This window comes from Peromyscus maniculatus, chromosome 10, assembly GCF_049852395.1.
Source record: "Peromyscus maniculatus bairdii isolate BWxNUB_F1_BW_parent chromosome 10, HU_Pman_BW_mat_3.1, whole genome shotgun sequence".
Classification (NCBI taxonomy): domain Eukaryota; kingdom Metazoa; phylum Chordata; class Mammalia; order Rodentia; family Cricetidae; genus Peromyscus; species Peromyscus maniculatus.
Genome location: NC_134861.1, coordinates 42373111 through 42395692, shown reverse-complemented (window position 1 = coordinate 42395692; position 22582 = coordinate 42373111). Strand labels below are relative to the sequence as shown.

The 22582-nt window shown below is 36.3% G+C and overlaps 2 protein-coding genes across 20 annotated transcripts in view; one reads left to right on the top strand and one right to left on the bottom strand.

The window, feature by feature from the left end:
* Lcorl (ligand dependent nuclear receptor corepressor like) overlaps window positions 1–15293 on the top strand; it is a 172509-nt gene extending 157216 nt beyond the window's left edge. For 14 of the 19 annotated variants that reach the window (XM_016000183.3, XM_042285969.2, XM_076546257.1 and 11 more), the window contains one exon: window positions 10137–10269. Coding sequence is in view for 4 of the 19 variants with exons in the window: in XM_006981639.4 (XP_006981701.1) it covers window positions 10137–10311 (175 nt within the window). In the remaining 15 variants the exon portion in view is untranslated. Of the gene's footprint in view, window positions 1–10136 lie in introns of all 19 variants that reach the window. The other 5 variants (XR_013042883.1, XM_016000186.3, XM_006981639.4 and 2 more) reach the window with 2 other exon arrangements.
* Ncapg (non-SMC condensin I complex subunit G) overlaps window positions 11400–22582 on the bottom strand; it is a 32056-nt gene continuing 20873 nt past the window's right edge. Inside the window, exons 14-21 of the mRNA XM_006981640.4 lie at window positions 21536–21760; window positions 20004–20185; window positions 19418–19592; window positions 16680–16841; window positions 16335–16470; window positions 15924–15998; window positions 13498–13567; window positions 11400–12643 (exon numbers count right to left, since the gene is read on the bottom strand). Coding sequence (XP_006981702.1) covers window positions 12520–12643; window positions 13498–13567; window positions 15924–15998; window positions 16335–16470; window positions 16680–16841; window positions 19418–19592; window positions 20004–20185; window positions 21536–21760 — 1149 coding nt within the window. The 3' untranslated portion in view covers window positions 11400–12519. The remainder of the gene's footprint in view (window positions 12644–13497; window positions 13568–15923; window positions 15999–16334; window positions 16471–16679; window positions 16842–19417; window positions 19593–20003; window positions 20186–21535; window positions 21761–22582) is intronic.

The window sequence follows — 22582 nt, the reverse complement described above, 5'->3', positions numbered from 1 at the left end:
ACTTATATTTCACGTTATTAATAATATAATTCAGTTTAAATTAGCTGTTTTCTATTTAGTCGATTATTTTTTCTTCTCTTGGGGCCCATTCACTTTTAAAAGAATGGTTATTATACTGGACCTGATGACACAAGCTTCTAATCCCAAATACTTGGGAGGTTGAGGCAAAAGGCTGAATAAGTCCAGCCTTGAAAAGTTTAAAGGAAGGCTGGGGATATAGCTTAGAGTGCTTACTCATTTGGGTGACAGCCTAGACTGAATCACCAAGGCCATAAATACAATTTAAAATGGTGCTATTAGGTTTATACATTGCCATTCGCTTATCACCTTCAAATATACCATTTCATGAGTAACAAATTTTTTAAATTTGTTTTTCACATTCCGACTGCAGCTCTCCACTGTCCTCTCTTTTTCACTCCCCTCCACCCACTTTTCAATCCACCCCACCTCAATATTCACTCAGAAAGGGGCAGGCCTCCCCTGGACATCAGCAAAGCAGGCCTATCAAGCTGCCATAGACTAAGCACCTCTCCCTTTATTCAGGCTGGGCAAGATAATCCAGCATGAGGAATAGGTTCCCAGGAGCCAGCCAAAGCACCAGGGACAGTCCTGCTCTCATTACCAGGAGTTCCACAAGAAGACCAAGCTACCCAACTGTCACATATACGCAGAGGGCCTAGGTTCATCCCATGCAGGCTCCCTGGTTGTTGGTTCAGTCTCTGTGCATTCCCATGAGCCAAGCTAGCTGTTTCTGTGGATTTTCCTGCAATGTCCCTCACCCTCCCTGGCTCCTACAATCCCTCCTCCTTCTCCTCAGCAGGACTCCCCAAGCTAGGCCCAGTGTTTGGTCATGGGTCTCTGAATCTGTCTCCATCAGTCACTGGATGAAGGCTCTCCAATTAACAACTAGAGTAGTCACCAACCTGATCACAGGAGGTGGCCAGTTCAGGCTATGCATCCACTGCTGCCAGGAGTCTTAGCATGAATCACAAAACACTGTCACTTCCTCCCCCAAGCCTTTGTGCTGTTGTTGCCATACATTTTACTTCTATAGACATACAAGCTGTACAATACTATTTTTTAAAATAGTAATACTACTATTCCTATTTTTCCTTTGCACAATATAATGGTCCCTTTTCTGTTGCTATAACAAAAATACCTGAGATGGACACTTTATAAAGAGCAGAACAAAAGATCAAGCAGCCTCAACTATTCAGCCTTTGTCAAAAGCCCCCAAACCTGGGTCACAGCATGCAGAGAGGCAGAAAATGAAATGACCACCTACAACAGGTCTCTTCTGAGGACAATGTCCTCCCACTGTACAGCCCAAATGGAGGGCCTACCACCTTAATACTGCTGCACTTCTAGAGCACATGAACTCTTGGCAACACACAAGCTATGTCCAAACTCAACAGCTTAACTGTCTCCTTTACTCTCAAACATTTCCAATGCCTTCTGGGTTCTTCTCCCAATCATGCAGATTGGAAATCTGTGAGGTGCCAAGTCAGTCGTAGGCTTTGTTTCATGTAGGGATCAGTCGTCCTGCCTGCCCCATGTAGTTTAACTTTTGGTTTAAGCTCTTTCAAAGCAAGAAGACAAATCTGTTTCCTATTACTTTATTGTGGCCCAAAGCAGGACTCCCAGATTTATTCTTTCGACAAGCATTTGTCCAGTTGTTACGTGCTCACTGCTGGAAAGAAATGCTGACCAAAGCAGCAAGGACCTCTGCTCTCCCCATGCTTGAATTCAGTGGAAGAGAAAAACATTGAAGCATGAAGCAGCGGTGAGCTGTGTTGAAGATGCTAACACTAGAATTTCTCAGGGAGCAACTTGTTGGGTTGAGATAGGGAAATCTTTGTGAAGCTGTTGATTGAGTTGAGCTAAGATCACATTTACAAACACAACATGGATAAGGACCTTGAAGGAAAACTTGCGGAGTGCGAAGAGATGAAAGCCTGGAACTCACCTTTGAGAAATCCCAACTTAATTTCCAAATAAAGTGGCATGCTATGGGAAAGGCAGTCAGGTAATGTGTCTGGTCTCAAAGGCCAAATCTGTTTCAGGAAAGAGGCGTTAGCTTAGTCGGGTTGGGCTGACACAAATACCACAAACTCCCAGCTTAAACAAATCACTTGCTTTCAGTTCTGGAGGCTGAGAGGTCCACCAGGTCCAGCAGGGTTTCGTTTCTGGTGACTGACTGCTGGCTTACAGAATAGCAGCCTTCTCATTGTGCTCTTACATTCAAGACTCTGGTATATCTTCCTCAAAGAAGGATACCAGTGTAGTCTGTATGACTGGTTTATCCTAATTACTTCTCAAAGGCCCTATCCCTGAGGGGGAGACATACCAGGGGCCAACAGTATTGAATGTTGCTAAGAAAACATGATGGAGATCTAAAGATGGACTCATCAATGGGATGGTCACGGGTGACTTGAATAAGAAGTACTATTTTTATGGAGTGAAGGTACTAGAAGCCAGATAGGCTTAATTTACTGAATGAAGACACAAAGAGATGGTGATACTAAGTACAGGACTATTCATTTAAGTCACCCAGGTCTAAAGGGTTCACGAGAAACATGAGCTGTGGTAAATTCTTGTTCATGGTTAAAACTGCACTGACTCAAACCATGGTGGTGAGGATTCAATTAACAAAAGTGAAAATACCCAATAGTACTGCCACCTGACACTCAACCCCAAGCATTTATTTTACTCTTGAGTATAGACTCAAAGGTTGGCAAATGGAGATCCAATGTGGATTTTGGTTTTGCTCCCTCACTATCTCACTGTTAGCTGACTTACCTCATGGGCCCTTCACATCCTTCCAGCAGGTTTGCCTATCAGCTGTCATCACCACTTCCAACAAACCACTTGAAGCAATCACACTGGTGATTGGTGATAGGGCAGAAGAGTGAATTTAGGAATAAGGAAAGAAATTGAGCTATAGAGCCATTCAGTTTCCCATAAGAGAAACAGTATTAGGATCACTTCCAAGAAAGCAACTGAAAACAGAGTGAAAAAACACTGGTAAGTCATGGCAGGACCTCAAGCTAGCATTATTAAACACCCAAACTTTGTGTTCCCCGTCTGTAACCCATCAAGCCTAATTTGTGCTAGCCATGTACTGCTTGCTGGGTATGGGGCCATCTACTGGAAGGCACAATTGATCTGTCAGGAGCCACACCTTTAAAGCCATCAACTGTCCATAGGTACTCAGTTTTGTGTGGGGATTCATAACCCTTTCTCCCTCCATGTTAGAATGTTGACAGACTTATCTTGTGCAGGAAAACACAGCTGCTGTGAGTTGGTGAGTGTTGCAAGCACATCATATCCAGAAGACATTGTTTCAGCCTGATACTCCCCAATCTCTGGCTCTTAAAATCTCCCCTTCCACTCCCATGATGGCTGCTGAGCATGGGGGAAGGGGGTCCCATTTGTGGCTGAACACTCAACAGACATTTATTCTCTGCAGGTTATCTAGTTACAGGTTTTTGTTAAATCACTGTCCACTACACAAGGAAACTTTTGATGTGGTCTGAAAGCTGCACTAACCAATGGGTATAGACAAAAATTTAGAGGTAGTTTGATATTATATCCATTTACCAGAACAATAGTAGTAGGTTTACCATAGAGCCTGAGCTACCTAACCATAGGTTCTTGAAAGTTTACAGTACCAGGCATGTTTCATCCAGTGAATCAAGCCTTAAATCCAATCAGAAAGCAGACCCATAACATGTGCCACTGATGCATCCATGTACATATCCTGCCACACCAGTCATTATTATATGTTACAGGGTTCATAGTTGGGTAAAACTACTGATAACTAGCCCACCCCCAGTGCCTTACATAGTACATTCCAATAAGAGCAAGCCAGCAAAGAAGCTTCTTGGTCAGTACCACGTTGATTTCTTCATGTCTTGTAGCCAGTGTGTGGTGGTTTCAGCAATATGGTCTTACAATCAAATACTAGTACTTGTGGGCAACCAAGAGCAATGACATATAGCCTCTATATTGTTTCAGGGGAAGAGGAGGGGGTCCTCCAAGACTCTCAGCAACAGCTTGAGGGGGAGCATCTCACACCTGGTACTAGGCTTTTTATTTGGCAGTCCATGGCTTCTAAGAACATATCCCCTATGTAAGGTTACTTCAATTAAACATATGAACATGTACATGTGTGTATGCTTCTAAAACTTATAATAGGTTTCCCTAAGTCTTTTCAAAAGATCCTTATTATTCACCCAAAATCTACCCTCCCACTCCTCTTCCCATCTTTCTCTTGATAACTGTGTTCTAATAGGCCCCCTTCCTTTAAGACCCTTCTCCCCCAACCAATGGTCTCTTTCTAGTTTCTTCAGTCCTACGGGCACTACAAATTAAATACACAAATCCAAATATTTGACAATAAAATCCACATGAGTATTTTGTCTTTCTCGGTCTGTTACTTAGCAGAATAGAAAAACTAGTACTTTATTCAATTCCTTGTGACTTTCTATACCATGGTTTACTCTAACAAACTTTGACATCATATTCCCGTTATTAAGCACACACACTTGTATTCTAGTATGACAGGCTTTGTGCCACCTTTATATATGAAAATTTTATGTGATATTTCTAAAATTTGTTGGAATAAATCACATACCTAAGACTCTTGGTTATTTTGTTTCTATAGCACAATACTTCAAATGGGTATTTTGTAAAAAAAAGAAAAAAAAAATGGTCTACTTAGCTCATGGTTCTCAAGACTTAAGAGCATGACACTAACATGGACTTCAAATGGGAAGAGAAGACAAGAAACTGAAACTATGAAAGAACCAGGCTTGTTCTTTTAAACAATTCATCTTGCCTCCTGTAAAGCCTTATGCACTATATAAGAAAAAGAATTAATCTCTTCAAGAAAGCAGTCATGACTCAGTCACCTCCCACTAGTTCCTACCTCCTAGAAATCCTGACATCTTTGAAAACTGTAGACAGGCTGGGGACCAAGCACACATGCTTCTAAGAGGTGAATCAAACAAGTCCTATCAAGGATTAAACTCTACAATTACTAAACTGTAAAGTCTTTGCTCTTAATAGGTTTTCTTGCTCTCCAAATAATCACATCATATTATAAACAAGTCAAAAGTGAAAGTAAAACTTTCTGCTTTAACTACCCATGCTTTATATAATTCTTCAGCATCATTGGAAATTTGTACTTAAAACTAAGACATAAAAACAAACAGAAAATGATAATCTTTTGCAGTGTGCCAATCCAGTCCTGAGTACCTAGCTCAGATCCTGTGACTCTCTTGCATTTAGTTCCCCTTAGGTTTAATTCTAGTCCCTTCTTACCTAAGACATTACAGCAGCCGGGCAGTGGTGGCGCACGCCTTTAATCCCAGCACTCGGGAGGCAGAGCCAGGCGGATCGCTGTGAGTTCGAGGCCAGCCTGGGCTACCAAGTGAGCTCCAGGAAAGGCACAAAGCTACGCAGAGAAACCCTGTCTCAAAAAAACAAAACAAAAACAAAAACAAAAAAAAAAAAAAGACAATACAGAAAATCTATGATATTTTTACTATCAGTGAAAACACATGCATCCTTTGATTTTAACAGGAGTAACATTAGCTCACATTTCTTGAGGAACTATACAGTATATAGTAAGTGGCCCAGAAGTTTTATATACATTCTATGCTTGACATAAACAGAATCATTCCATTACCATTAAGTGGAAAGATGAAAAGAAAAAATGCATACTCAGTGAAGTTTAGGATGAGAACCAAGGTTCTAAAACCCTGCCCTGAATTAAGATCTTCATCCTCCAAGACCCATTTTGAATGTTTCTTATACCAGTTCTTCCACTCTGCTCAAATTAACTTTTCTCTTTAGCCCTTACTAACTTAATTACAGTTTTGTTTTTCTGTTAATAATTCATGAATACCTCCTCTCCTTGTCCTTACCAAGCTCTGAAGGCATATACCACACGTTTGACATTCCTAATACACCAGACAGATCTTGGTTAAGGTTTTGCAGTCACCATATAGATCTGCTGGTGAGCATGTGTGGGCTCCTCAAGGAACTGAAAAGCTTTGCTTTGTAGTAACCTCTGAACTCATACTCTAGCACACCAAAAAAATCCTTCATGAGTAACTGCTTAGTGAAGGATCTCTTACTAGCTTAGTGCTAAACTTGACTTTGTATTTGGATAGATTCATGGAGACAATAAGCTATAGACTCAAGCTCAGCCATATTAAATATTTAATATGTTTTTAGAGGAAAGTAAACAAGTCATCCAGAATGTAGAATTCAATTGTCTATTTTAAATTTGATGGAGAGGCACATTACAGTCACTGTACAATCCAAAACCTGTACAAAACTCCAGCTTATGTGTGCATACAGTGACTTCTCACTCCCTTTGAAGAGATAGACATGGATCCCAGGTACATCTACACCCTAATTTTGTAGAACTGAAGGGTATGAATCAAGCTCTTTATTTAGCTGCTGCTACAAGGAAGCTGGATGTACTCAACAGGGCTCTCATACGGGACTATTGCTGACTAAAGCAAATGAATCTATCTCCCAAGTATTATGAGAAATAAGTAGTGGCTATTAACAGGAGAGTCATGGCAGAATTTTAACTAAGGTATGGTAGGGGAATAGATAATACATGATACTACTTCCATTTATTGGTTGTACAATGGTCAAGACACTTCTCTAAGATTTAATAGACAGTGATTACAGAAGAGACTTTTCATACAGAACCTGTTCAACATGTTCTATAAATGATATTTTCAAACATGTAGGTTACACCAAAATTTACTGTTTCTTTGTATGTTGGCTAGCTAATGATAAAGTTATGTGAGCCTATGTCACATAACTAACAATGTATTTGAGTGTCTAGGACACCACAGTTCTACTAATGAGCAAGCCTCAATTAATTTAAAGCTAGATATACTAAATTTTCTTTATTCTTTTCTTACAATTAGAATTATCAGTAATTATTATTACAAACAAATGAGGTTCCATGACCCTCAAAAAACACATTACAGATAAAGATACATACTCTTTAAATTGCCTTGGGCTCCATGAGATCACTAATACCTAAATAACCTGAAATGTCTAGATATCCACTTGTGAGTCCCTTTGTCTCCGTCAACCCTCGCTTCTGTTTAGCTTCCTGCTTTGACAGAAGAAACCTGACTTAGGATAAGTAACTCCTCCAGCTTCTTCCTTTGACCAGAATATTAGGTTCTACACATTTTAACTGATATATAGCTCCAGATTTTTTATAGGATTTTGGGGGAGGGGGTTGGTTTTTCGAGACAGGGTTTCTCTGTGTAGTTTTGGTGCCTGTCCTGGATCTCACTCTGTAGATCAGGCTGGCCTTGAACTCACAGAGATCTGCCTGGCTCTGCCTCCAAAGTGCTGGGATTTCACTACCACTGCCCATCTTTTTAAAGCATTTTAAATGGCTCTCCTAAGTTGACAAGGTATCAACTTTTTCATACAAATAAAAATAGGATAATTTTGCCTTTATAAGGTCAAAGATTGACAATTAGCATCGTCAGAACTTTGTAGTATATGTGGATTAAACATATTAGTATGTACATTAATAGTAATAACAGTAAATATATTTCTTATATTTTCTGCACATATATATAGTTTTGTGCACACCTTGTCGTTTATGTAGTAATGGCACTCTAGAAAATTAACTTTAAAGGCATCATTGTCAAACAGTGGCAAATGAAACAAGATTTATGACTATGACTTGTTTTTCTTTTTTTAGCTTTATACTTGATATGTTTAGCTGCCAACCCATTTTCATTAACGTGTTTTTATAGCTTACCTTAAGTTCTCAGAAAGGTATATATCAAATACTTGCTTTAAAATTATGATCGGTTCAGTCAGTGGCACATCACTTAGATCACTTACCAAACGTGGGATGTCTTAGGTTCAATCCTCACCCAGTACTAAAACAAAACAAACACCCTCCAAAACAAAAGTGGTTTTTACGCTAGACAGATGGTTCAGCAGTTAAGGATACATTACTCTCACAGAGGAGCCAAATTTAGGTCCCACATTCAAGTCGGAGAGCTCACAAAGACCTATAACTCTAGTTCCAGAGGCTCTGATAACTTCTGAAAGAACTATAATCACATATGCACTGAACTCATACCCACATACAAAGACATACATAATTTAAACAAAATTATAGGTAATAAAAATACCACTTTTATTTTTCTTAAGTAGCAGTTCTTATGGGTAAAAAAACCAATCTCACTAACTTGAAAAAAAAAATGTGAGATACCTAGTACCTTAGTCTAACAATAAACCAAAGATATTTTTCAAAATTCAACATTTTTAATAGTCATTTAGATCTTTCTGTCATCAAGCCAAAAATTATTTTAAATGTGTTAATATTTACAAATTGCATGTTTTCACTTTTACTTAATATATTCTTATGACTAACAAGCTAACTTATAGTTTGTTGTTTTGCCTACTATCTAATTATATAAATTGAAACCATGCTTTTAGTAGAAAAGGTCTGTGCCTGGGGAAAAAACCCTGAGATTGCCAGTATTGTTAAACATGGTACAGCAGATTTGGTTTATTAAGTAACTGTAAATTGTACAGAAGAAATCAGAAATAGGTTATGGGAGTCTGAATGTGCCGCTGCCCAATTCTATCAAGTCACTTACATGGAGATACCTCAATATTCTCATTACCGATAGGAAGATTCAGAGATACACAACTGGAAAAGGCTTAAGAGCGTTGCAATCCATTTAAACTAATAGTTAAGTCAAACAAGTTAGTGTCTATCAAGCTGCTAAACAGAGTATGAGCCTAAGAATAGGCATTACCCATAAAGTGGAGTAACTTTTCTTCTGGACTCAAGTTTGCATAAATTTAAAGAGCTGAATTATTCGAGGCATTTCATTATTTCTATTTTTGTTGAGCAACTGCCACATATTCAGCATTGTTTTATCTCCAGAGTTAAGCATACCAATCTTCTTTCTTTAAGATCTAGAAGAGGATATCAGACATCGAACAATAGTGGAGAACCAAGAAAAATTCTTTCATTGTTTTACAAGTACTGAAATAGGTTCTAAGATGGAAGATTTGTGTCAGGCTCTGAAACATGAAAAGGTCTGATTAAGCAGAGTGGAGGGCAAGATTACCTAAGTGATGACATTCAGAAACAATAGGGACTGTGCCCATTCGCATGTGAAATAAGACAACAGTCTTCCAAGAACCAAAGGGCATGTATTAGAGAATAACCACATGGAAGACAACCTCTGACTAACCCAACCCAAGTCCAAATAAGCCATCAACTCCAGTAATGTAAAAAAGCAAGAAGCCGGGCGGTGGTGGCACACACCTTTAATCCCAGCACTTGGGAGGTAGAGGCAGGTGGATCTCTGTGAGTTTGAGGCCAGCCTGGGCTACAGAGTGAGTTCCAGGACAGGCCAGAGAAACCGTCTCAAAAAAAAAAAAAAGCAAGAAGAAAAGGCAAGCAGAATACTAAGTATCCTGTAGGTGCTAGCTCTGTTCCTGTGTCGAGCTGGCCACCAGATAAGACAAGCTGCACAACTTGATACTCCTCTACCAAAACATGCCTACTTTTTTTGTCTATTCCTAATGATTAATCAGTCCACTAGAAAGCTAACAGAGCAAGGAAAAGAGGAAGGGTTATGTTTCCAGTTCTACACCAGTACAGTATGACATCATATTTATAGTTAACTTTCAGAGACTCAGTTCATCACTGTAAATATACAGCCTTGCTTAGCTATGAAATTAAGATGAGATAATTGCATGTGAATGAGTCTAGAACACAACAGGAATTAACAAATGTTCCTTCTCTTAAAAGTAGTCCTGATGCTAAAGGGTCGAACCTTCCAGTAAGTTAAGGCCTTTCTTCTATAAACTAAGCTAATGAAGTGATTGACATCTTTTGTACTGGGGTATCTGAGTGAACACCTCGAGGCATACTTACACATGACATAGTTGATCACAGTTCACTAAGGCAGCATATAGAACAAGAACTGTCAGGATAAATACATTGCTTACTTGCTTTAGGGTGCAAACAGTATTCCAAACTTTTCTTCTACAAAGTTGACAATTTGAAATTTAAACTTAAAATGCCTAATACTTTGTTTTTTTTACAGAGTGCTACAAATGAAAACTGATGAGAGAGTGGATTTGTCTGATGGGAACACAGCAAGCTGCCCATTGAGCCCCATTAAGATGTGCCTTAATCATCCTATTGAATGGAATCTAACAGCAGCATCTCTAGGAAGCTGTACAGTTCATAACCAAAATCTCAAAAATGAAGAAAAATAGTCTGTAGTTCTTGCACTATCTTTATTTTGTATGTCAATATTCTTTCTCATGAAAACCAATTGATCCTAAAATGTTTCTAGTCCTGTGATCTGTCTTTATATTAAATCATTAGCATTCATTTTTATTATAATTATGTTTTTTACAAATATTACACAAGACCATAGTGGAGTTTTGCAACAAAAGCAGATTTTGATGTTTCTCTTTTTATTGGTGAATTTTTTAATGCCCTCAGTTTAAATATGTAATTGCCCAGTTCTGTTTCTGTGCAGTTTGACCTATACAGATTCTGTAATTTAGAAAGCTAGTATTGTAAAGGTGTGTGATAATGACCTAACCCATGAACAGTTGTGTAACAGGTGGATACTAACTACCTCGAAGCAAACTGGGAAAGGCAAAGGTATCACTTGGAAGTATATCTCTTCTAAAGTTATATATGTATAGAAAAAGGTTGATTAGCTTATCAAACAGCATGTTTTCATTCATTAAAAAAAATTAGGTTATCAGTTCTCTTTCTGTAATTTAAAACTCTCATCTGTGGGCCATAAGAGCAATGGCACAATTGCATGTTTACCCTTCAGCAAATTTGTACCTCATGGTAAACAAGAATACTGGTTTAAGTTAACAATTCTGAATGAAAAAAAAAAAAAAGATAACTGTTTTTATACCTGTTGGCTTTCTTGTATTTTAGCAATTTACTCCAAAGCTTACAGGGATAGCCTGTAGAAGCTGGACAATATTCCTTACTATGCTAATGATGCAAAGTACACCTGCAGTCATGGCTATTGTCTAAAGTCTGAGGAGTTAAGACTACTACTAATGGTTAGTGATTAAAAGCTGGTTTTCCTTTGTCAGAAAAGCAAGCTTTTGGTACAGTGTCTACATGATCATAGCATCTTTCCCTTTGGATACTCTGCACATGTACAAATGGGATCATAGTTCATTCGTAGAGGCTTCCCCTTACATCGTGTTATATACCATTTTGGTCCTGCTTACTTCCTATTCTCTGTGAATTTTTTTAAGACAGGGATTTAACAGGAGCTATAACAATAAGGAATATGAAGCACAGAAAAAGACACAGAGCCAAGAGATGAAGAACAACAATGTTTTTCATTGATTTATAATCATTAACAGATCTATCTGCCTTTTCCTTTTGCTTAATGAGCATTCTTGCTTTGCAACTTTGACTCCTTTTCTGAGTTCTAAGAAGCACATATTACATACATAGAATAGCCTTTTGGTTCTAAAAACCAGCAATATTACCTTCACTCCATCTCAGAACATCAGTTGAAATAAATGGCCTCTGGCAAATAAATTTAAAGAAGCACAATTAATTAAAAAAAAATCATGTTAGAACATTTTTATACGAAATAAAGAGAAAAGGTCATATCAGAAATAATCTAGGTGTTTCATTAGATATGGCAGAAATAAAAAGGACTACTTTTATACAATGCAGCTTTCAAAACACTTATGTTTTGTAAGTGACAATTTTAAAAGATAATTGAAGTTGACAGCGAAAAAAACTGCTCATAAATCAGTACATAAAGATGACTTCTTATAACTTTCATTTTCCATTAGTATTGTTTATCATTCCAACTAGATTATTCTTTGATGTGCCAAAAACCAATGTCTCTTCATGATTAATGTGTGTGGACATCTCCCTAATCCAGAAACATTCATAAACGTGTTCCTATATAGAAAGATTTAGGAAGAGAAAATGACCCAGAGGTAAGATTATCAAATAAATACTTAATATGGGAATCATACAATTTTCAAAGCCATTGTTTCATGTAAATAAGGAATGCTTTGGTTCATTATACCAGTCCTCAGTGGTAATAAGCAGCTTTCTGTATAGCTGTAAGTACTCACCCTTCAAATGCCATTTGTCTGACACTGTCACCTATGTTAGATCTACTCTATTTAAGCTTCTCAAATATAAGCTACTGGTCTTATTATACATCTTTCCAAATGTCATAGTTTCATAGGGTTCACCTTGGGAACCTAATTTAAAAGCAAGTTCCTAGGCCCACTTAACATTCTAATAAAAACAAGTCTGGAACAATGCAGATGGATCACACTGACAGATGCCAAAGTCATGTGGCATCATTCCATGTTTCCAGAAACACAGCAGGTATTTCTTATTTTACCACAGTAACTATTAAAGCAAAGAAATAAGCACAACTTCAAAGGACTCTGTCCTCATCAACTCTCTTAACTCGGATCTTCATTAAGCACCTGAGCAAGATTACGTTTAGTTTTCTCTAGTGCTGCTGTCTTGGCTCGTCTTGGTAATCTCATCTTCATTTCTGATGGTGGTTCTGGAACATCATGATCACTAGACAGATGTTGAAAATACATTCATTTAGATATGAGCTTTAAAAGTCAGAATATTAATAAAGAAAACTTAGTTTCTGACATTCTAACAGTGTATAACTAAGCTTAAAACTAAAATCCCAAGCAATAACCAAAAAACACTGGCTGGATGGCTGCCTTGCCACATGAATCACAGAACAACTGGCTAACTTGGTAATTTTTAATCTACTGGTGAAGCCTGGTGTCATATACGGAAAGAAGCAAACACCAAGCTTTTATAGTTAAGTTTATAAGTACATAGAGACCACAACAATCTGTCCTAAACAGTTTTGGAAGTGAAAAAACATTACTATGTTCTCTTAATCAAGTTAGTAAATTACCAAAACAATGTTAAGTTCTCCCAAAAGCACTTAATCTAAGAAAATATGCACAGTCCAATACCAATTAATAAACGAATGCAAGACAACAAAAAACTTTTCAGGCTCCATTATGGCTTGACATTGACTGAGAATAATCACTATTAATACAAACCACTAATAAACTAAAGTTATAAACAGAATTGTAGCAGAAGAAATCCAAATGTTATCTAAATCAAGATAAAGAGTCATATACACAAGGTCCGGTAATGAGAATACAAGGAAATTGAGAACACATTAACTACTATGAAGGTGATGCCAACTAATAAAAATACCTCTTCATAAGTCTAATGTTCTTGATGGAGAATTTCAGACTGTCTGCCAAAGTCACAGATATTTATGGCATTTACTATCTTATAATATACCAAGTTTCTCTCACAAGAAAATTACAATTTTCTACTTCTGAGCAAAATAAAAGCTAATTAGCATCTTCTCTGTCTTGTAGAAACATATGACATACCTTTCAGAGTCAGTCTCAGGAGTCTGACGTCTCCTATTGGTCCTAGATGAAACTGGTGCTTTTCTCCGCCCTTAAAGACAGTATAATTTATTGGCAAAATTTTAAATGGTTTCATATTCCTGAATCTAGTTTCCAGGGTATCTAAATCTTTACTTTCAGCACAACAATCTTCTTCAACACATTTTCTTACTTCTAGCCACCTTTATGCTCTCAATACACCACAGTAGGGAAAAATGACTAAAATTTACATAAATTTCTTTGGATGAGCGCTACAAATACATGACAAAGATGCAAACTTTTGCTCACCACATAAGGTGATAAAAACATCTCAGGCTCGGTGTGATAGCTCAGTTGTTAAAGTGCTGGCTCTGCTAAAGATGAGGACTGGAGTTGAAATGCCAGAACCCACGTAACAGTCAGGTGTGGTGTCCCAAGCTCACAATCCCAGCACTGGGAAGGCAAAAAACAAGCAGATCCCTAGGGCTCAGTTCTTGGAAGAACTCCAAACCAGTGATGAACTCTTGTCTCCAAAACAAGTAGACTGTGACTAAGGAGCCACACCCCAGGCTGTCGTCTAGCCTCCATGTGCATACTAGTGCACAAGTGAACGATCGCACATACTAACAGTTTTCTCTTACAGTAGGGTACAGTGTATATGGAAAAACTAGCAAAAGATTACAAAGGTAAATTCAATCAATGAACAGCTCGAAAATGGAACTTTATTTTTATTATGTATGTTTATCTTTGAAGCACTACTGCCTAGCTAGACTGGCCTCAAACTGATGGGCTCAAGCTATCCTCACACAGCCTCTAGAATAGCTGTTATTACAGTCTGACACTGTCATCATACCTGGCGTATACATGGCAAATTCAAATGTTCTTAAATATAATTCAATGTTTGTTTGTTTGTTTTAAAAAAAGAAAGAAAGACAGGAAGGAAGGAAGGAAGGAAGGAAGGAAGGAAGGAAGGAAGGAAGGAAGGAAGGAAGGAAGGAAGGAAGGAAGGAAGGAAAAAAAAGGACCTCTATACACCAGGGTTTACTTGTTAGATTATTTTACAAGGTTAAGAACTAAGAACTGAAGAATGTAGTTCAGTGAATAGAGTGCTTGCCTAGCAGGTACAAAGCCCTGCTTTGAGTGACCATGTAAAATGCAGCATGGTGGTATAGTACCTATATTCCCAACCTGTAATCAGAAGTTCAAAGTCAATAGTGAATATATCTAGCCTAAGATATATGAGAACCTATTCTGGGGTGGGGGGGAGACATACTAAATCTGGCCTGCAAAATTCCTCATTTCTAAGAAGTAAAATATAGAATGTATACAGTAAGTTTGGACTATAAAAAAAAAAAGAGGTGGAGTGCTCATACTTTATTCTGTAACTAAAATCTGATCAAAATCAATTGTTCATTTGACAATTTATTTGAAAATTGTATATACTCTATTCATTGTTACATATTTCCCCCTCAGAGTTTATTTATTTGCTTTCACTAATGTATTTATCCCCAGGAAGACATCCAAGAATATGGAACTAATTTGGAACAATATCCAGTAATTGGTGTTTAAATAATTGGCTTGTTATGAAACAATATTATGGCCAGATTCTATTCTAGAAAAGATTAAACATACTTAGAACAGAGCCGTAAAACTATTTTCCATAATTCAAATCAGGTTTGGCTCATGGGTGGGACTACTAGTGTTCTTGATGGTAGGTCTGCTTGGATGTACTTTCTTATTCTTCTGTAACAAGCATGCATTGCTTTTGTAATAAGGAATTAATAAAACAATTAAAAAGGCCTTGAATTTCAGATGTTTTTCCACGTGGTCCCCTACTAGTAAATAAGTATTTATTCCAACAAATTCTCTACTGTTGGATACCCCTTGGGAAACTGAGTTGGGGGGGGAAATGCAATTAGATGGGGAAAAGGAAGTAAAAGAAAAGCAAAAATTTCAAGAAGGGAAAAAAATGCTCATTCACACAAAAAATTAATACTACTAAAAATATAAAACTATTATTTAACCTTTTCCGTTTGGTTGGTTTTGTTTATTGATACAAGGCTCTTTACAGAGCCCTGGCTATCCTAGCACTCACTATGTAGACAAGTCTGTCCTCGAACTCAGAGATTCACCTCCCAAGTGCTGGGATTAAAGGCGTGCCTCCTGGCAACTTAACCTATTCTTAATTTACCTACAAAGAGCCTTTAATTATATAATCTTCTGTATATTTTTCATTCAAAAGCATCTGGAGCAATAATAATCTTACAATCTTCAGAAAAATCAAGAATTCCCATCAACTGAAGGAAGTAAAGAAAGTTAAGCATACCAAAGATATTCAACACTTTATTCCTAAGAAAGTAAAGCCTTCAAAGTTAGTATTTTAACTTGAAAACAGTTGTATTTTAAGATGTAGTCAATCCACACATTACCTCTGTTAGTCTTTCGTTGTGTGGATTTGGATGCTTGAGTTCCTTTCACGTCCCTCTGAGGAGTCATATATTCTTCTATACATGGAATCATACAAAAATAAAAACAAAGGCAGTCTGGTTTTTGTAAGTCATCTTTTTATCTCACATAAAACAAACAGAAAATAGTCCTATTAGCAGCTCCTGATGATTACAATAAATCACCATTCCAAAAGCGTGAACACTACAAAATGAAGCTCCTGGTGAGATGGTTAGTAAGGAAATGTACTCAAATACGCTGAAAAGTGTAATAAGTGGAATAAACACATGTATAACAGCTTTTCCCAAGAGATGAAAAGAAAAGGATTTTTGTTCATTTCTGAAATTCAATCAAAACAGAATAAAAATCTCAGTAAAAATGAAAAATATAATTACCATCTTCATTCTGAAGAACATTTGTAGTTGTGTTGACATCCTGTGCTATTACAGTTTGGTCAAATTCTTTACTTCCTTTTCCTAACTGAATCTTGATTTTCTCCAAAGCTCTCAGACATGTCCTATCTGTTACTTGCTGGGGAAAGATATAAAATAAATTAATCTGTCAAAAGTTATATGCCAATATCAATATCAAGTTGTTTGAAAACATTCTTAAATTATATGAAATTCATGAAGGAAACAATTATTTCAAATGAACAGGCAGAATATATAACAGGTATTATTTAATACATCCATCTAAATATATGAACATGAACTACTCAAGAGTATTCAAAATTGCTTTACCTCCAGAATCTCATCCAATAGAAGCAGGAGATCTTTTGTAACACTGCTACTGAGTTCTAGAGAACTCAAAGCTTTTGTATAAACCCGATTTTCTGGTGTGCATGGACTTGTTAAGATCTCATTACAAATTTTCATAGCCAAGTTGTCATGTACTGTTAAGGCCTAAAAAATTAAAAATAAAAAGCTCTATAAAATAAAAATGCCTTCATCATAATATAGTTCTATATATCAAACAAAATGTTTCTAGCTATTGTGCAAAAGTCTCATTCACAAAATGTCTAAACCTAAATTTACATCTCTCTGCCTCCAAAAGAAGCTCCTTTTATTAGATATAGTGGGTACTACGGTACAAAGAGTAGGTCTACCCGCTTTAGGATTGAAGTATCACCCAGTTGTTGAAATGATGCAAGCTGATGAAAGTGGGCCTTTCCCAAACTCACACCACTGCCCTTAAAGGTCAGTCCACACCCAATGACTAGCTAAACAATGCACAGGTACCACAGTGGAGCTCATTTCAATTCTGAGCAACTCAAAAGAACATCTCAGTTCTAGAACTCCTGTACAATCAACTGAAACTATTTAGATGCGAATTCAATCTGACCTATGCCCCAGAATATGTTGCTCACCCTTCCAAGAATTCTATGAAGTATACTGTTACTCACACTTAAGACTACAGACTTTTCTTAGATTTAGCCATCTCTTTTGCCTCTCAAGCTTTCTCCAAATTTTCTCACCAAGTCACCTCATATAACCATCAGTGACCATTAAATGAGTATTCTTGACAAGACAGTAAGGTAAGCGAATTAGCGTGTGTGTGTGTGTGTGTGTGTGTGTGTGTGTGTGTGTGCTATTTAAAGTGAAATAGCCAGACACTGAAGAATGGCTCAGCAGGTCCTCCAGTGACTTTTCTGTTTAGATTTGCACAGAGCTGCAAGCAGCTAACCTGTCCTGGCTATGAGGATCAACCTATAGAGGACTGAGGTGGAGTTATCAACCTTAGATGAAACCATTACTTTAATTCTAATAAAATGACTTCTCATTTTAGAAACATTAGAAAAGCAGATCCTGTGAAAACAAATCTGAAATTCTTTCTTTATAGACATTAAATAAATAATGCTTTGTTTATTTTAGACAGGACTTTCATACTTAATACTGAATAGAACTTTATGCCCAAATTTGAAAGAAAAATATTAATTTCTTCATTCTTATTTCCCAGGATCTGCTAAAACTAAATGCAGAAATTTTAAAATGGTTTTGTTGGAAAAGGACTACTATAAAATATCAAAGCACTCAAGCATTTTAATGTTGTAGATAGTATGTTGAAAGTACTCAAAAATTTATCCTAGTTTTTTCAAGCTATTAGATCAACTTAAAAGTTAGATCGGCACCATTTAAATGTAACATATTTCCTAAGTTATAATTGTTCCTATATCTGAATTTAATAAATATTCATTTCAAATCAAAAAAAAAAAAAAGATTATTCTTGGTAAGTAGGTCTCATCCTATTAACCCTTTAATACCAAGTCCTCTATATACATTGCACATAGGGCTAACTCCAACCTTTGCATAATCACCTACATTTATAATATATTATATATATTAAATAATTAAATATATACATATAATATATAAATACTCACACATGTATGTATATATATGTATATATACGTATACGTATACGTATGTATACGTATATATACGTATATGTATACGTATATATACGTATATGTATACGTATACGTATGTGTGTGTATGTATGTGTGTGTATATATATATCTTTTGTTTCTACTCAATCCACTTCTCAAATCCCAACCAGGCCCAAGGCAGCCAGGTGTGATGGCACACACCTGTAATCCTGGCTACTTAGGAAGCTGAGGCAGTAGACCTGAAAATTCAAGGTCTGCCTGAGCACCTTAATAATGCCCTGTCTCAAAATAATAAATAAAAAGAGGGCTGGGGATATAATTCAGCAGTAAAACAGTTGTGTAGCACCAACAAAACCTTAGTTGTAATTCCTAACAATGCAAATAAAATAAAACTAATCATATGCTCATTGTTCCTATAAGAAATCTTATATTTTTTTAAATTCCAAAAGCACTTGATAGCTAATAACTGTTCCTTAACATATTTTGCTTAATATCCTTTGTAATATAATCTTCCCAATAATATATAATGTTGTGACAGAGTAGTCACTAAATAACAAAAAAAAAATATACAAATAGAACAAAACTGTCAACTTCCAACTGGCATCTGAAATCATTAAGACATCAGATTTCTAAAGTACTCAAGAATGTCATTAAAGGATTTTAAAACCCAGTTTAATTATAATTAAATTATAGATGAGCTTGCAGTTGACTTATATGCTCCACTTAAGAGCCAAAATAAGCTTGAGATAAACTCTTGGCTTTAAATCGTCCTTATTACATTTGCAGGTGTAATGAGTCTCAGATAACAGAGGTTATTACTTCAATGATTACCCTGCGAGGTGAGGAGAAAGGTATTGGAAATGATGAAGGGCAAAACATTTGCAATGATCATTTCTATTCCCATGATTTCTCCACATATCCCCAAAGATCTTGTCCCCCTCTTGGAACTGCTTTATAAACCAGAAAAACAAAAACCTCAAAATATAAATGTAATTCATCACATTTCAAAGAACCCAGCAGAAGGAACTCTTTAATCAAACAACAATGATATTCATTCAGTTATATTTGCCACCCACAGGCTAACATACACACCTGATAATCTTGGGAATTCTTTCCCTGAGGATTTAATCCACTTGGTCTTGTCAGATCAACAAGCAACTCAGCAACATTTATGACATCTACTTCAGCTAAAGGAGATGAGGCTGGAGCATTGGCCAGTGTCTGCAGAGTTGGAATAAAGGCTTCTTCAAAGCATTCCTGATTAGTCCTATTGAAACGAATCCCAACTTTCAGTACAAGGCCAAGGATATCTGCCCTGCTGAAGACTTCAGATCCCATTAACCTTTTTGGCCCTCCCTAACTTCGAGCTTCTGAATAAAGTAATCTGACCAAAAGGAGAAACTAAAAACTCCATTTACAAGTATGCTGACAAAACATTATTTAAGAGAAAAGTTTAATTCTAAAATATGCACAAAATGTAACTATAAGGTATACTTCCATGCAGGAAAAAGATAAAAATGTAGTTATATAAAATTTATGTCACATTCTTACCATTCATCTACTGAAAGAAGGTGTATCAACAACAAAATGACATAGATATAATTCAGGTGTGCATGGGGGGGGGGGGGTGTCCTAAATCTGACTTCAAGTAAGATTTTAGCAATGAATGACAAAATACCTGCTTGCAAAAGCAAACATGGGGAAAAACACGCCTAGACAATGTCGAAGTCGAACATCCTCTTCAGTCACAGGATTATACCATAACAAAATAAGACGAGAAAGAATCCTGCTGCTGACCAGAAGCCCAGAGAACATCAGCTTGGCTAGTCCTTCTGCAGCGCCTGTCCTGAGTTCCGACACCTAGTAGAAATGACACTCAATCAGAAAGTTTTATCTCTAGTTTCTTTTTACAGTCATGTGCAATATTTTAAAATAACTATCCAAAAATCATTAATTTTATTCTGAATTTGATAAAAGTAAAACTATAATTGCAGGTCTGAAGCTAGCTTTTCCTACAAAGTAAGCTATAAACTAAATATGGCTATCTCAGAAATCAGAACTAAAATAAAATACTTATGGGGTTATAATGAATGGTGCCCAGAGCAAAGTTTTGTAGTAATTAATATCTACATTAAAAAAAAAATCTCAAATCAGTAGCATAAATTACACCTTACTGAACAGGGAAAGAGCAAATAATCAATAGAAAATATGGAGAAAGAAAATCATTCATTATAAAACTATGGATGACTATCACTTATGAAAACATGAAAAATTTTCCAATAAAATAGTAGCAAACCAAATTCATTAACACAGTGAAAGGGTTATGCATCATGAACAAGCAGAATTTATCACAGAAATGCACAGGTGGTACATATGAAATCAAGTAATGTTATATACTACTATCAACATATCAAGGAGAAGAAAATCCCTCATGATCATATTGACTGAAGCAAAAAGAACACTTGACAAAATTAAACATCTTTTTATTAAAATACAAACACAAAATAGTCATGGATATAAGAATAAAAAGTAATCCTCTCAAAATGACAAAGGGCATTCATGAAAACCTTATAACCAACACCACATTTATTAACAAGATTCACAACTTTCTCCTTAAAACCAAAAATATGACAAGGACATCTGCTTCAGCCACTTAACACTGTACCAGAAAATGGAGCAGAGCAATTGAACAAGAAACAAAAGGCATGACATTAACATTGTACCTATTCAGAAATAACATGGTTCTACAAAGAAAAATCCCAAGAATCCCCTTTCCAAAGTTACTTGTTAATAAGCCAATTCAATTCAGCAAAGTTGTCAAGTTATACACACACACACACACACACACACACACACACACACACCTCAGCTGAATTTCTGTTCTAGAGCAGTGAACAAAAGGAAATGAAGAAAAGAAACAAAATATATTTAATAAAAAATATTTTTAAAAGAGGAAAAAATGTTCATTTGCAACAGTATCTGTTCTATTTTCATGTCTGTTACTGTGATAAAAATACTGTGACAAAAGAATTTTCAATTCTTTGCACACCAATTTGATAAAACTATAATAGCTATAAAATTTATATTTTAAATTAATATTTTTTAAAATAAAATTGTCTCAAAGGTAAAACTTTAGTACAAAAATTAGAACTAAGAACATAAACACAGGCTGCAAATATTTCATAACTGTAGAGCTGAATGATTTCTTACCTCGCTATCTAAGAAATCAGAAAGGAGCTTCAGAACGTTCTTAGCTGCAGCAGTCTCTTCAACATCTTTCGCTTCTTGTTCATCATCACTGTTTATTTCCTCACCTTCACAGTGAACGGTCTGAACTTTCTTAGTTTTAAATGGTTCAATCCCAAATGTCATCAGCTGGTCAAAGATTGCCTTTAAAGCACTGATTTTTATTGTGACATCATCAATTTGCAAAACCTGCAATTAGACGTGCACCCAAAAAAATTCAGTAAAACAACTTAATTCTATATCCTAAATAAAAGTACCTTTTCTGAGTTAAATTTCAGTGACAGTGTTAAGTGTAAACAAAACAAATTTTTTCAGAACTATAATTAAAATCTCAATTTTCAAAAAGAAATATGTTTATTTAGCTCATAACATCTGGAGCTTTAGTCCTTAAATCAGTCTTTGCAGTGGAAAAAAATTCTGGAGTCAGAGTCTGGCTGGATCGTATTATTTGGTCCTTGCATAAGAAAAAAAGAACTCAATAATGGTAAAATTTTATCATTTTCTAATTCCTAAAAAACTATAGTTACATGTAAACTGTTTTCTCTGCAACCCTCCCCCCCAAAAAAAAATTACATTTTGGTGAATTTAAAACTCTGTTACAATGTCAGTACACTTAATAAATTCAGATATCATACAGTGAATTCAGCTGCCAACTGGATGCTATAAAGCAGTTTAGGGAGCTAGGGAAATGGCCTAGTAGTTCGTTAAGTGCCTGTCAAATGTAAGCATGAAGACCTCATTTCAGATAACCAGCATCCATACAGGAAGCTAGGTGCATAGCATTCTCTAACCCTATCAATGGGGGGACAGAGACAGTAGATCCTTTGTGCTCATTGGCCAACCAACCTAACCTAATCACGGAGGTCCTGGTTCAGTGAGAGATCCTCATCTCAAAGCTAAATGGAAGAGAAACTGAGGAAGATACCTCACATAGATCTCTGCATATGCACACAGACAGTTTAAGTCTATCTTGAGTTAAGAACTACACAGCAAATTCCAAAACCACGGGCG